At 40.5% G+C, this 15,861-nt stretch overlaps 1 protein-coding gene across 1 annotated transcript in view; it reads left to right on the forward strand.

Moving 5' to 3' along the window:
* The window catches only part of CEP89 (centrosomal protein 89), a 76,762-nt gene that overhangs the window by 43,800 nt on the left and 17,101 nt on the right, over window positions 1-15,861 (forward strand). Inside the window, exons 14-16 of the mRNA XM_087421844.1 lie at window positions 2,164-2,344; window positions 14,512-14,679; window positions 15,291-15,432. Of these exons, the coding sequence (XP_087277970.1) occupies window positions 2,164-2,344; window positions 14,512-14,679; window positions 15,291-15,432 (491 nt within the window). The remainder of the gene's footprint in view (window positions 1-2,163; window positions 2,345-14,511; window positions 14,680-15,290; window positions 15,433-15,861) is intronic.

Here is a 15,861-nt window from a genome sequence, read left to right on the forward strand (position 1 = left end):
GTAGGGACCCCTTTTGAACTGAAAATGAGGAAAATTGTGTTTTTTAGAATACATTCTTCTTTACTGAAATGCAGCCGTCTATGTGACGACATATCCAGCCATTACCCGTAATGCATTGATTGCCTTCTCTTAAATTCCAGTGTCTCTCTAATTGTTCTCTATATTTTGTAAATCAGTTGTAGGTGACAGCTTTAGAGTCAACAGAACTGGTTTTAGGGGAAGATAGTGGCATATAAGTGGGAAAAATCATATGAGGTGAATATTTGAAACAATATAGGGATCTCTTCCTGAATATTTGTTGAATGAGTAAATAAATCAGAACTGTTCACTCTCTAAACAGTTTTTGTGCTCTTGCCCTTCCTTCAGAGCTGTGGCTGCTGTTGGAGGTTAAACCTCTGTCAGATACCTTCTCTGAGCACCCCTCTCCCCATGGGTCCCTCTCTGCCCTGGGAGCTCACAGCATATGGCAGTGGACTTGGAAGTGGGCCAGATTGGGTCATTTCTTCTGCTTTGATTAAAACCAGAATTTATGAGCACAAAAGATAGGGGCATTTTTTTCCTTTTGCTGTACTGATTTTTCTTTCCCAGTTAAGAATAATATAAACCAGCCCTGGTGGTCTAGTGGTTAAGATTCAGTGCTCTCACTGCCGCAGCCTGGGTGCGTTTCCCAGTCAGGGAACCACACCACCCGTCTGTCGGTTGTCATACTGTGGTGGCTGCATGTTGCTGTGATGCTGAAAGCTATGCCACTGCTATTTCAAATACCAGCGGGGTCACCCATGGTGGACAGGTTTCAGCAGAGCTTCCAGACAGACAGACTAGGAAGAAGGACCTGGCCACCCACTTCTGAAAAAACTGGCCATGAGAAACTTATGAATAGCAGCAGAGCACCGTCTGATATTGTGTGATATTCTCCTCTCCCCAGAAGGTGAGAGGATAGCGCCAAAAGACCAGGCAGGATTCCACTGTGCTGTCTGCAGGGTCTCTGGGAGTCGGAATCGACTCAATGGCCCTAGCAACAACAAAAAATAACAATAATATAGGACAGGAGGCTAAAATACAAGCTGTCTGGCGTGAGCCAATGTAACCCCTCCTTTCTGTTTTCCCTTCTGTACCTGATTATTTAACCATTCCCCTTCTACACTGTGGATGAGTTAACTACCAGCCTCTGCTGTTGCTGAAGCCACTGGGCTGCACTTCACTTGTTTCTGATAGCCAGGTCACGTTCAAAGGTGAGAGCATCTCTCGAAGAGTCCTACAAGGACTTGTAGGCTTCCCGTAGACTTTGAGGGGCAGAGAAGTATTTGCCTTTTCTCAGCATTGTTGGGGGTGGAGGAGAGAGAAAGTTGTTGAGCCTCCTATCTTTGTTGTCAAGATTAGAGATGACAACAAAATTCATTTTGTATTTACTGAGCTTAATTTTCTCAAACATAGCAGATCTGAACAGGTATGATGATTCTTCTGGTCATGTGGGGCAGGACCAACCTTTTGGCCTATGATTCAGTCACCTGCCTATTATTTTCCCATTTCCCAGAAAGAGCTATTTATTTTGATCAACTAAATGTTTTTGTAGAGTAGAAGGACTTAAAGTTTATCCTATAATACTTCTGAGTGCTAGTTTCAACATATGCCTGGGAAGTATTTTATTATTACATGCTACCATGTCACATAGGATGAAAATATTTATGATTTACTTTAGATACAGGACATAAAACATAAAAATTTAATGAGGAAAGGCAATAAAAATAATAAATTTGGTCCTTAGTTGGGCCATATTTGATGTCCTTAAAAATCTTGAAAATTTTGCAGTTTTAGGGACAACATCATGATGTATATACTTCGCACATCTGTGTGTGACTTAAAGCTTCAGTCTTTGGAAAGTCGGTTCCTTGAAGACTGGAATCATGTCTTGTTAAATATTATATATTTAGCAATAATATCAATATATTGGGCCCAGTAAGAAAGTGTATATTTAGTGAATGCTTAATCTAGGGATGGTAATTTCTAAGTACACGGCCTTTGGTATTGGTTTATAAATCTCCAAAAGATTTTTAAAAGGTCATTTTTTATAAGCTGGCTCTCATCAGTATTACCTAGTAATCAGTAATCATGTTTTGTTAAGTCTTCTGTACCAAGTCTTTATCCATCTCTTTTGTCTTTCAGTTTCTAAGCTGACAAAACAGCTAACACTGCTGGAGGCTAAAACACAGAGCCAAGAAAAGGAGTTAGCTGGAAACAAGGAGCAACTGGAAATTTTGCGTAACGAATGCCAAGAACTAAAAACACGCTTGGATGGCAAAATTGCAATGAAAGTTCATGCTTCAATTGTAAATGAATTAAAAAGGTAAAGATTTACTGTCTTTTTAAGTTTTAATGCGCCCCCACGCATGTCGTTGTAGGCGAGTGGAGAGAGGTTGCCTCATTTTTTTCTGTCATTTAGCTCCACCGGCACAGATGTCAGAGACTGAGAATGGTCACTATTTTATTAAAGGACAATGTGGCTGTCATTGAGGCCTGCAGTCTGCACTTGTGTGTGTGCGTATGAATTTTTCCCTACTGTTCCAGCCTGCATTGGTTTTAGAACCAAAGATAATATAAAGTAGTAGAACTGGAAACCTGGATATCCAGTAACAGGGAGCTGGTTAACTGAAAGGATACAGTCACAAAAAGGAAATGCAATGCAGCCGTTAAACATGATGTCACGATTGAGTCTTTTGGGAAGTTTGGGGAAATAGCCACAATATGTTTTTAACTGAAGAACTAAAGAGATTAGGTTACAAAACAGTATGTACAGAATGATCACAGTTTGATTTAAAAAGGAAAAAAATGTATTTATGTGTATGTGTTAAGGTGACCAACCATCCCAGTTTGCCAGGATGTGGGAATTTTATTGCTAAAGCTGGGAATGTCATAGGCAAACTGGAATGAGTTGATCAATCTAGTGTGTGTGTGTGTCTGTGTCTGATGTGTAAAATTACATATATGTGTGTGTGTATATATACTCATACGCATACATATGTATAGGTTACATATATATACCCTATATATACATATATACCATAAGTACATAGAAAAAAGACTGGAAGAATGGAAAAATATTAATAGAAATTCTCTTTGGCTGGTGAAATTATGGGTGTGTTGGTAGTCAGAGTTCTCCAGAGAAACAACCAATAGGGTGTATATATAGGATATGTACATAGATATTTGTAGAGAGAGAGAGAAAGGTTTATTTTAAGGAATTGGCTCATGTGATTATAGGAGCCAGCAAATCCAAAATCCATAGGGCAGTCCAGCTGGCTAGAAACTCAGGCAGGGTTTCTATGTTACAGTCTTGAGGCAGAATTCTTTGGGAAACCTCAGTTTTTGCTCATAAGGCCTTCAACTGATTGGATGAGGCCCACCCACATTATCAAGGGTAATCTGTTTCACTTAAAGTCAACTGATTATAGATGTTAATCACATCTACAAAATACCTTCACAGCAACATCTAACTGGTATTTGACCAAACATCTGGGCGCCATAGCCTAGCCAAGTTGACACATAAAATTAACCATCATAATAGGTAATTTAAATTTTCTTTGTTTTTTAAAATAGTTTCCAAGTGTTCCATTATGAATGTATATTACTTTTGTAGTAAGGCAGAAATAATTTTTTAAATGGTGAGGCTTTCAGCTCCAGATGGTTGACATGGGGGAATAAATGAGTTAGTGCATATGAAGTGCTTAACTTGTGCTTCAATAAATGCTGACAATTATGATTACTGGAACCCAGTGTTTGACTATACTATTACGTGCTATCTGGCCAGACCGGTACTTTCTTTTCTATTCCAGTAGAGGAAGGAAAGTTTTTTGACGTCATGTTTATCTTTATGATTTTATTTCCCTCAAACACCCACTCTTGTGGCTGATGTTTTTTGTGGATGTGTCATAATCACATATTTTAATGGCCCCCTAGATGTGAGTATAGAAAGTACAGAAAAATTCAAAATGAGGCCGCTAATGGTGAAGGCAGTGAGAGACGTGGTCATTGAAAAAATAAACATGTCACCAGATCTCTTTTAAGTGGAAATTAGGTCAGGAGTATTGTGGCTCAGAATGAACTGGAGTAGGGAGGGAACGCCTTTAATGCAGGCTCTTTGCTAAAAGGCTTTGGGCTTGGAGTTGACAGGTGGGATAGAGGATAGAAGAATGAGGAGGATGGAGGTGGGGAGTGTTGACCCTGGTGGTTCTCTCTTGGAAGGGGCAGTGTTTGATTGGAGAGAGAACGTGTAATGTGGGAAGAGGGGTGCGAATCCATCAGGGATAGAATAGGTGAATTCAGGGAAGTGTGTGGAGGCTGTACCAAGATCTGGTAGAAAAATAGACAAAATAAGGAGAAGGAAACTCAGAGTGTGGTTGTTTTGGCTACTACAGGCATAAAGTCAGCCAAGGACAGCTTGGAGGTAGGCTAAAGGGAGCAGAAGGGCCAGTGAGGCATCAGTGCCCTTGACCTCTGGTTGCTCAATTAGGGGGATCCCTTCCCATGCTGATATCATAATAGAGATACACCACATGCAAAAGAGTAATTATTAGTTAGCAGCAAAGCAGCTGTCAAGCCAGCTCCTCCACTGGGGGAAAGTCTGAGGAGGAGTTTGGAAAAGTGTTGTGCCTCAGGCAAAGATGAGGACATGAGGAAAAGATTTTTATTTGTATAGAAAAGGGTTCAGTTGAACCTGTGCTTGGTGAGCTTCTAGGTATGGCGTGCGTGTGGTGTTTCTCCTATCCTGGTTGAAGGCAGTGCAGACAATAAATAAGGAGTGGCTCATCCATCTCATCTGGCTGGTTCTACCTGTTGGCAGCCCTGCCTGAAGGAACGGTGTCACCAGAAATGGCAGAAGCTCATTTTCCTAGTGAACTGTCCAGTTGGCCTAGAGTTGGACTGGGGGTGACCCCTTGAAGCTCAGACTGCTCTTTCCTTTTATTCTTGCCTAGAAAGGTTGAGCCTACTCAGGGTGGGTGATGGGAGAAAAACAGGGAGCCAGTCCACCTCTCTAAAGAAATTTAGCAAACTCTTTTGGGGAGAGCTAAGAGTTTTAGATGACTAGTGGTGTCCACAAAGGAAAGCCTTCCTTATCCTGGCTGTTGAGGGCCTGTGTCCTAAAGTGAAGCCAGCTGTTCACATAACTCATCTGTGTAGACAGAGTCCTGGTCAGCATCAGTGAAAGGCCTGCTCTGGGAGACGCCAGGGCAGAAAATCAATCTCCTTACACAATACACACAAATACCAGTTCCTCACCCTGAGATAAGAATAGACTACTAGATGTGAACAGACAACAACAATCATTGGGTATAATGAAAAACATCATGCTGAGAGAGCCCTTGATAATCAGAGAAACTCACCTCAAAGGAAACTGAGATAATACAGAGAACTGAGGAAAATTTAAAAGAATAAAATACCTTTTTTTTTTTTTTTTTGGTGAGGAAGACTAGCCATAAGCTAACGTCTGTTGCCAATCTTCCTCTTTTTGCTGAGGAAGATTTGGCCCTGAGCTTACATCTGTGCCCATCTTCCTCCGTTTTTTTAATACATGGGGCACCACCACAGTGTGGCTTGATGAGTGGTGCATAGGTCAGCGCCCAGGATCCAAACCCGCGAACCCCAGGCCGCCAAAGCAGAGCGCAAAAACTTAACCACTACACCGCCAGGCCGGCCCCTAAAATACCATTTTTTAAAAAGTACAATCAGAGCCAGCCTGATGGCCTAGTGGTTAAAGTTTGGTGCACCCTGCTTCAGTGGCCGGGATTCGGTTCCTGGGCGTGGAACCACACCCCTCGTCTGTTAGTAGCTGTGCTGCGGTGGCGGCTCACATAGAAGAACCAGAAGAACTTTTACAACTGTACACAACTATGTACTGGGCCTTAGGGGGAAAAGAAGGAAAAAGGAGGAAGATTAGCAACAGATGTTAGCTTAGGGCGAATCTTCCCATGCAAAAACAAAAGTGCAATCATTAAATAAGAGCAAGATTAAAAATGATTACCAGAATTTAAAAAAAGAATCAGTAGAAGGGCTGAAAGATGAAAGTTGAGGGTTTTCCTGGAACATAAGGAAACAAACAACTGGGAATGGAGAGAAAAGGTAATAGATGGAGGCCCACCTAGGAGGTCCAACCTCAGATCATCAGGGTCTCAGAAAGACAGACTCAAGGAGACGGAAGTAGTTGAAGGACATCTCCAGACCTCTGACAACCTTGATTGGAAGGACCCACAGAGTGCCCTGTGCGCTGAATGAAGAGACCCACGCCTAGATCCACCCTAATGAAGTATCAGTCGACCAGGAACGACGAGGCAATCCCATCACCCACAAATGAATAGTAAGCTGGGATTCCAAAGGGCTCATCCTCAGGGTAAGGTGAACCTAAAATGAACTAGTCCTCACTTCTCTCTGGAGGAAGGCCCCTTACTCCTAAAAACTTTTCAAGTATAGTGTCCATGACACAAAGCCAGCCAGACAGTGACTGGGAACCAGCAGAAACAGTATGCAAATAATGATGAAGACTCCAGACATTAGAATTATCAAAGACTGTGAAACAGCTGGTGGCTATTATGCTTAAAGAAATAAAAGACAAACTCCAGAATTTCTTCAGGGAACTACAAAATGTGACAATACTGGATATGGAAAAGAAATAAATAGAATTTTTAGAACTGAGAAATACAATAACCTAAATTAAGAACTCAGTGGGTAGGCTTAACTGTAGATTAGACATAGGTGAATTGTGAGTTAATAAACTGGAAAATAGGTCAGAAGCCATCCACGGATGGCATGGAGTGTTCAAAAGTTAAGGTATCAGTTGATCAGGGACAGGAAGCGATGTAGGGATATATTTAATCAGAAGGAGTTGTTAGAGAGATGATAGCTCAGTCTTCCCCAACTGCTGACAGCCGACAATACAAGGGTTGTGCCAGCCTGATAAGCACTAGCACAGCTGGGAAAAGGAAGATCACCCCCAGACCTGTCTTAGTGAAACGGCAGAGGACAGATCTCCTTCAGAGGAGTTCAGTGACAACAGGACGTTTAAAGGTTAACGGGATGATGCACAGCTTCGAAGAGCTGGGAAAAAAACAAAACTCCTGACAACCTAGAATTTTATTACCAGGCAAAAAGCCTTTCAGAAATGAAGTCAAAATAAGGATATTTTCAAACCCAAGCTGAGTGTCACCACCAGCAGACCTACGTCAAAGGCAGTTCTAGAAGAGGGTATACGTCAGAAGGAGGAGAATGATTCAAGTGGGATGTCTGAGAAGCAAGGTGGAACTAAGAGTACAAGACAGTGGTACAGATGTGGGTAAATGTAAGTGAACATTGATTCTGTAAAACAATAATGATACTATCTTTGGGCATTTAAAAATACATATATATATTATAATATGGGGGTAAATGGAGTTTGTGTTCTAAAGTCTTTATATCATTCAGAAGAGGATAAAGGTGGTGATCGGTTTTATAATTTGAAAATATGCATGATGAACTTTCTGGAAACAGAATGTCTATAACATCTAAACTGGTATAGGGAAAGAAAGAATGATTAAATAATAATCCAAATAAGGGCAAGAAAAGGTAGAACAAGCCGGAAAGCAGAAAACACAAAATAAAATGTTAGATTTAAGGGCAAACAGATCAGTAGTAGGTACACTAAATACACAGTACTCCAGTTTTAACAGGAAAAGCCTGTCAGACTGGATGAAATAAAAGGCAGTTGCTGTGAGTGGGTAAGTTAACATCTGTTAAGCAGAGCCCCGGGGGTTGGAGATGAAGCCACAGTAAGATGCAAGGGAAAGTGACATAGAGAAGTTGTAACTCACAGGTCCGGGAGGATGTACACCACGCCTCCAGGGGCCACACGGGAGGTGAAGGCAGGGTGTATGCAGAGACAGAGACGGGACCTGGGGCACGTGCCTCTATCAGGGTCCGTAGGTGGAGTGCGTTGAGGTTCCCAGGCTAGGGCCAGATTGGTCAACTGAAACCAAAAAGAGCAGGGTTTTGGTAAGCTTCGAGGAGGTCTTAAGGGGCAGGAGAGGGGAAGGCCCTGGGAGGCAGGGGAGAATGCTCATCACATGAGGGAATCATATCAAGAACTTACACTTACTCATGACTCTGCGGGCTATTATCTGGGGCATATTTGTGGGAGAGGCTGGTGTGTCACTTCAGGGCCCACGCAGACCACACAGAATGGATGCCCAGACAGCGATGTTTTGGGGCAGTTGAGCTCAACTCTCAACAGCAACTCTGTGCTGTCTTGAAGATATACATCGCAAGCATAAACACACAGAAAGTTCCAAAGTAAAAGCACAGAAAAAACTGTACTACTCAAATACAAACCAAAAGAAAGACGGTAAATTATATTACTATCTGACAAGAAAGATGTTAAGGTAAAAAACACTACTTAACAAAGAGGACCAATTTATAGAGATAAAAGGCTCAATCCACCAAGTAGGTGTTCAAATTTGTGTGCACCTAGAAATAGGTTCATGTCCATACATTTGGAAAGTTAGATAAAACACGCAAAGTCCTTGAAAAATATGCTTCCCAAAACTGACTCAAGAAGAAAGATAATACCTGAACATCCCTTGAATCATCAAAGAAATTGAATCCAAAGATCTTCCCTAGAAGAAAACTACAGGCCTAGATATTTTCACCAGAGTTCTAAAAATATTCAAGGAAGAAATCATTCCAGTCTTACGTAAACCTTTCTAAAGAACAGAAAAAGAGTTAATGCCCTCTAATTCATTTTATGAGGTCAGTGTAACCTTGATACCAAAACCCAACAGTGATAATAGAAGAAAAGAAAACTACTTTTCATTTTCACTCATGAATCTAGATATAAAACCTCTACAGAAAGTATTAGGAATAGATGTGAACTTCTTTGTTGGTTCTATTAAAAAATAAAACTACATTAGATATCTGGTGATATCTAGTAGATATCTATCTGGGTGTGATCTTCATTTTCCCATCACCAGTAGATAATGGTGAAATGTTGAGACTGGAAACAATACAAGGATGCCCTCTGACACTGTTTCTGAACAGCATTATCAATAGTGGTTACTCAGTGGTAACTAGTGCATGTGGCAATAAAAAGAAAAGTTATAAGGTTTGGGAAGAAAGAAATAATAGAGTCATTCATGGGTGATATAATTCCATATGTAGAAAACAAATCTACAAATAAATCATTAGAAATAATAAGGAATTTTATCAAAGTTGTTGGGAAAAAGTCAATTTATAAAAATTGTATTTCTCTGTAGGAACAAATATGTAGAAAATGATATTTTGAGAAACAAACGACGGAAAGAAAGAAAGAAGGGAGGAACTGGTCACGAAGCCTCACAAATAGAAAGGAATAGAAAGATTTGCAGCACTTCTATTGGGAAAAGTATAAAACTTCATTGATAATTTCACTGAGTAAAGAAGTCCAAGTTCACAGGTTTTTTGGTTTTGCTGATTTTTTTTCCTAATCCGTTTAGATGTTCTCCATAGCCTCTGGCTTGCACTGAGTCTGATGAAAATCTGCTGTCATTATTGTCTTTGTTCCTCTGAACATACTGTGTCCTTTCTCTCAGGCTTTGTTTAAGAAGTTTTCTTTGTCACTAGTTTTCAACAGTTTAATTAGGATGTGCCTCTGTGTGGTTTCTTTGTTTATACTGCTCGGGGTTGATATCAACTTCTTGGGAGTGTGGGTTTGTATTTTTCATCCAAGTTGAAAACAATTTAGCTGTTATTTCTTCATTATTCTTTTCTATTTTTCCTCCTCTCACCTCTCCTCCTGGAACTGCTTAATCTTGTCCCACGGATCTCTGACGCTCTGTTCATTTCTTTTTCCCACTCCTGTTTCTCTCTGTGCTTCAGTTTGATAGTTGCCATTGCTCTGTTTTCAAGTCTACTAATCTTTTTTTCTGCAGTGTCTATGCTCTATTTATTCCCATCCAACGTATCATTTACTTCAGATATTGTTTTTTTCCATCTCTGGAAGATCCATTTGAGTCTTTCTTATATTTTCCATTTATCTCCTCATCATGCTGTTTTTCTCTGCTTTCTTGAACAGAGGGAGAATATTTATAATAGCTGTTTAAAAGCCTTTGTTTTCCAGTGCTATCATCTCTCACTTCTGGATCAGTTCTGTTGATTTTTTTTCCTCTTGATCATGGATCTTATTTTATTGCTTATTCCCATGCTTGATTGGAAGCTGCATATTGTAGATTTTATGTTGTTGGGTGCTAGATTTATTGCATTGCTTTAAATAGCGTCAGATTTTGTTCTGGTGCATGCTTAAGTTACTGGAGAGCAGTTGGCTTCTTTCCAAGCTTGCTTTTGTTAGGGAGACCCAAAGCCACCTCTAGTCTAGGCTAGTTTCACCCCATGTGAAGGCAGTGATACCTTTCTGAGGGTTGTCTCCAATGACCCTTGTATATAAGGTCTTTCCACTCTGCTGGGGCGCAGGTACTATTCCTAGTTCTTTGTGAGTGTCAGGAATTGTTCTGCCTGCTTGTTTTTAATGGTTCTTTCCTCAGCCTCAGGTGGTTTTCTGTCATACATGTACAGACCGGTACTCAGCCGAAGACGTGTGGGAACCCCCTGCGGAGCTCCAGAGCCCTTTTTCTCTCTGTGAAACTCCCTCCTCTCTGCCCCACAGGTTCTAGCTGCCTTGGCCCCCTGACCTCTGATCTCTGACTCCTCAACTCAGCAGTCCACTGATTCTGTTTGGGTGCCCCCTCCCCGTGCTGCGGCCTGGCAGAAGGCTGGAGCAGTTGCAGGACTCACCTCGTTATTTTCTCCTCTCGGGGGTCACAGTCCTGCTTGCTCTGTTGTGCAAAGTGTGAACACTGTTGTTTCTCATGTTTTGTCTGGTTTTCCAGCTGAGTCTCGGTACCTCTATCTTGGCTGGAAGCAGAAGTCTTTGTATTTTCATCAATCTTCTTTAACTTTTTTTTTTTTTTGGAGGAAGATTGGTCCTGCGCTAACATCAGTTGCCAATCTTCCTCTTTTTCTTTTTTCTCCCCAAAGCCCCAGTACATAGCTGTGTATCATAGTTGTAGAGTTCTAGCTCTTCTATGTGGGACGCTGCCTCAGCATGGCTTGATGAGCGGTGAGTAGGCCCACTCCCAGGATCCAAACCGGTGAACCCCGGGCTATCAAAGCAGAATGCTCGAACTTAACCGCTGTACCACTGGGCCAGCCCCTTCTTTAACTTTTTATCATTAATCCAGTTCAACAATTTATCCAAAAAAAATAGTCAAAGTAGTTTTTGATGAAAGAAATGAATTCTAGATTTTATATGTTTTTCAGGTTCACTTGACAGACTAACCTTGAAGTTACACACAGTTCTCTATTCCTGCTGCACATGCAGAACATGAGCTCCTACTGCAGGCTGCTCTCTGTGCACCCTTGACAGCACCCAGGCTGCTGTGCAACCAGACAGGCCACTCATCTCACACCACACAGATGTCACAGCAGTGTTAAATTGCTAGAAAAGTTTTGAAGTCATTCTCTCAATTTCTGTACTTACCTTGTGGACAAGTAACAAACCCTAGAGGCAGACACACATCTGCGGAACATACTCTGAGTGGCACTGCCCTAGAGAATCCTGCAAGTGTGTGCACAGAATACAGCCCAAATGACTGTCAGCAGGAGAAGGGACACATAGTGTGGTGTACTGACGCAGTTAAATATTCTATAGCCACACACATAGCGATGGCTGAGTCTTCACGGCATAATGACAGTAAAGTACATGTAGTCCCTTTGTGCACCTATTATGTATCTTGGTTGCCTTCATATGTAGTTCTAATACTGGCAAACTACACTGTGGCAATGCATAGACAGGTGGTAACACTGTAAAGATAATTAAGGAGGGCTCTGTGATGGGCACAGGACACGTGGGAGTATCAGGGCCACTGGAAATGTTCTATTTCTTGACCTGTGGAAATTATGTGGGTGTTCATTTTATAATTATTTGTTTAAATATGCGTTTATCTTTTATATGCTTTTCTGTACGTATATTTCACAATTTAAAAAAATTTAAATCATGGTTTTTCACCAACAGAACTAAAATCAGAAATGGTTAGTAGCAGTTTCCTCTGGGGAGTGAGATGCTACAGGAGAAATAGGAAACATTTTATTAAAATTTTTTTAAAAGCAACTATGTCTCCCACCAAATATTAACTGTTAGCTTTTGTGTGTGTGTGTGAATTGTTTCCACATTTTTTGATTGTTTTGGTTAATAACTATATATATATGGGGCCAGCCCGGTGGCTTAGCAGTTAAGTGCGTGTGCTCCGCTGCTGGCAGCCTGGGTTCAGATCCCGGGCGCACACCGACGCACTGCTTGTCTAGCCATACTGAGGCCACGTCCCACATACAGCAACTAGAAGGATGTGCAATTATGACATACAACTATCTACTGGGGTTTTGGGGAGAAAAAGGGAAAAAAAAAAAAAAGGAGGAGGATTGGCAATAGATGTTAGCTCAGGGCTGATCTTCCTCAAAAAAAAAAAAAAAAAGAACTATATTGTTAGAAATGCAGCTGAAGCCCCTTTTACCCACTATCCTTAGTCCCATTTTCCCCCGTGGCTTTCCAAAAGCAATCACTATCATAAATTTGGAATTATATTTCCAATCTATTTTTTATTTTTATGTATGTTTCCATGAATAACATATAGTATTTTTTGGTGTGTTTTAAGTTTACGTGAATGAATTCATACTTTTAATATCTTGACTTTTCGCACTCAATTTTCCAAAGATGTTTCCATGTTGAAGTATATAGAGAGTTCATCCTTTTTAACTGCTGCATGGTGGTATTCCATCATATAAAATACCAGTTTCCTTAGCCTATTCATGGAAGTTTAAGTTGTTACTAGGTTTGCCCCATTAAGCAATGTGCAGTACACTTTCTTGTACGTGACATCTTTTGCAAATCTGCAAAAGTCTCCCTAAATGCATGCCTAGAGGTGGCACTGTGGGGCCACAGAGTAAATGGATTTTCTGGATTTTGACACATTGCTCTCTAAAGTGGCTGTGCATGCCCACCCACACTTTCCCGACATTTCCTGTTGTCTTTGGTTGCTTTTCATTGTGAACTTTCTACTGGTTGATTTGGTACTAGGTATTACTTTGGCAAAATTTTTTTTTTTTTTTTTTTTGGTGAGGATGAGTCACCCTGAGCTAACATCTGTTGCCAATCTTCCGTTGTTGTTGTTTTTTTTTTTGCTGAGGAAGATTAGCCTGAGCCAACATCTCTGCCATTCTTCATCTATTTTGTATGTGGGTCACCACTTGAGCATGGCTGATGAGTGGTATAGGTACATGCCTGGGATCTGAACCCGGGCCACCAAAGCAGAGTGCACTGAACTTAACCACTGTGCCACGGGGCCAGCCCCAAAATACTTTTAAATAAAATTCTAAAATCAAAACAAAAGACAGCAAAGAAAAAAGATAAATTAAAAGATGAGTTTAATGCAAACCTCAATCCTGTAGTTTTTGTCCAGTTTCATCCTCTGCTCTTTGACTGACTAAAACTAGAAATCAGTGGAAACTATCTGGAAAATTCCTGACTGGGTGTTCAGGGAGCCAACCCAGGCTGAAGTCACTGAAATTGTATGACAAGTGAGGCAGACCCCAAACACAGGCAACCTTAGGCCTGTTTGCCAGCCAACCAGCAAACCAGGAAGTAAACCCCATGTGGTACCCAGAGAGACCTCGTCTCTCAGAATGCTGGGCAGCCTCTGTGTGCCTGGCCTCACCTACTCAGTCCTGGATAGTGCGTGACAATTCACCAAGAGAACCAATGAAGAAATAACTCTTTGCTCACGCATCATTTTGCCAGAATTATGTATTGAAATTGTATGGCCTTCTTGTTCTTTTTTTTCTTTTATCATAAGAACATATAATTACTTAAGTAAGAAATAAAATTTGGGGTTTTTTTTTTTTTTTTTTTTATAATTTTATTTTTATTTATTTTTTTTCCCCCAAAGCCCCAGTAGATAGTTGTATGTCATAGATGCACATCCTTCTAGTTGCTATACGTGGGACGCGGCCTCAGCATGGCCGGACAAGCGGCGAGTCAGTGCGCGCCCGGGATCCAAAGCCGGGCCACCAGGAGCGGAGTGCGCGCACTTAACTGCTAAGCCATGGGGCCGACCCTAAAATTTGTTTTAGCATTAAGATTTGGGGGGGGGGGGGCAATTATAACTGTAAAAAATTAAGCTGTCTTAAATTCTTTCTGGAAGGAATAGGTATAAATAAGCATATATGTATATATACACACATGTAAGCAAAAATTGTGGGAAAACAAAGGGGTTCAATTATTACCATCAAAGAGGTGTGTGCCCAGCCACGCCGTGTCTGCTCTCCTCCAGGAGCTGGGGTGGGGAGGCCTTCCAGATGACCCATCGGGGGGCCGGAGGGCTGGGCTGCTATCCCTTGCCTGGCAGTGGCTGCCTCATTTGAGCCTCCATGTCCTGGAGACAAGCCTGTGATGTTTTTGTCCGTCAGCCAGTTGCAGAAGGAAGAAGAGAAAGGCAGTGCCGAGATGGAAGAGTTGATGGGCAAGTTGGTGGTCCTGCAAGTGCAGAAGAAGAGCCTGCTGTTGGAGAAGAACAGTCTGTCGGCCAAAAACAAAGCACTGGAAGCCGAACTCCAAAGGGCACAGAAAATAAATAGGTTTTTATATATTTTTTTCTTAACGCTGTTTTTTTTAATAGTTAAGAAAAGACAATTGAAGAATATTCTATTTTATTTTCTTTATCTTTTCTTTTTCTAATATTGCCTATAAAATGGAAAAGGATAATTGAGATTATTGGGTATCAAAATATAAGTACAATAAAAGCTTTTCTGTTGACCAGCATTAACCATCTCAAGACTGTAGTTCACATATGGTTGATAGTCATAATGATGACCCTAAGACTGAGAATTCTGGAAGTTCTTTCCTAACCATTTCCCAAAAGTCTACTTTGGGATTACTAGATTCCTTTTCCAAAAGTATCTTTTAGAACATGAGCCAAAAAATTAATAGAATAATATATAATTAGCCTATTAATTGTATTAAGCATTTTGTGATTCCTATCAACTTGGCTTGGAGTCAATAATTATGCTTTGTTTAAAATTAAATTCAGTTACCTTTTCTTACCTTGAAACTTATAGAAGATTTAGGTTGCTGAAGAATAACATTTAAATGCTAATGTACTTGCTATTTTTATAATACAGTTATTCACTATGTCCTAGCCATTCAGGCTAATGAGTTTTTTATTCCACCATTTGGGGAAACTCTCTAGGAGATCTCAAAAGAAAATTGATGTCCTCAAAAAGCAAGTGGAAAAAGCCATGGAGAATGAAATGTCTGCTCACCAGTACCTGGCAAATCTTGTTGGCCTGGCAGAGAATATAACCCAGGAACGTGACAGTCTCATATATTTGGTAAGTTTCCTCAGTTACTTCAAGTAAACTACAAATTAATATGCAAACATCATTTTAAGAATTTTTTTTTTACAAAATCACCATAAAAAGTTTATCTTTTTAAATTTCAACTGCAAATTTTCAAACTCTCCAAAATTTTATCTTTAACCATTGGGGAAAAACATTTTTGAAAGGCGAATAACCCAAACTTTTAAATAATGGCCAATGATATTTTAGAAGGTAAACTAATAGAATTAGTCCATTTACCTAAGTAGGAACAGTAGTTATCAGGTGTTTATTACACGTGCAGACGTATATTTATTTTCTCTTTGTAAAGCTGTGTTAGTATATCCCTTGTTTGAAGATGAAACATAAGAATCATAGACAGGTTAATAGAGTTCATCTAAGGACATAGTTTAAAGGGCACAGTGATATTTATCCCACCTTGTT

Source organism: Ceratotherium simum, chromosome 33, assembly GCF_057802395.1.
Source record: "Ceratotherium simum simum isolate JZ-2026a chromosome 33, ASM5780239v1, whole genome shotgun sequence".
NCBI classification, from domain to species: Eukaryota; Metazoa; Chordata; class Mammalia; order Perissodactyla; family Rhinocerotidae; genus Ceratotherium; species Ceratotherium simum.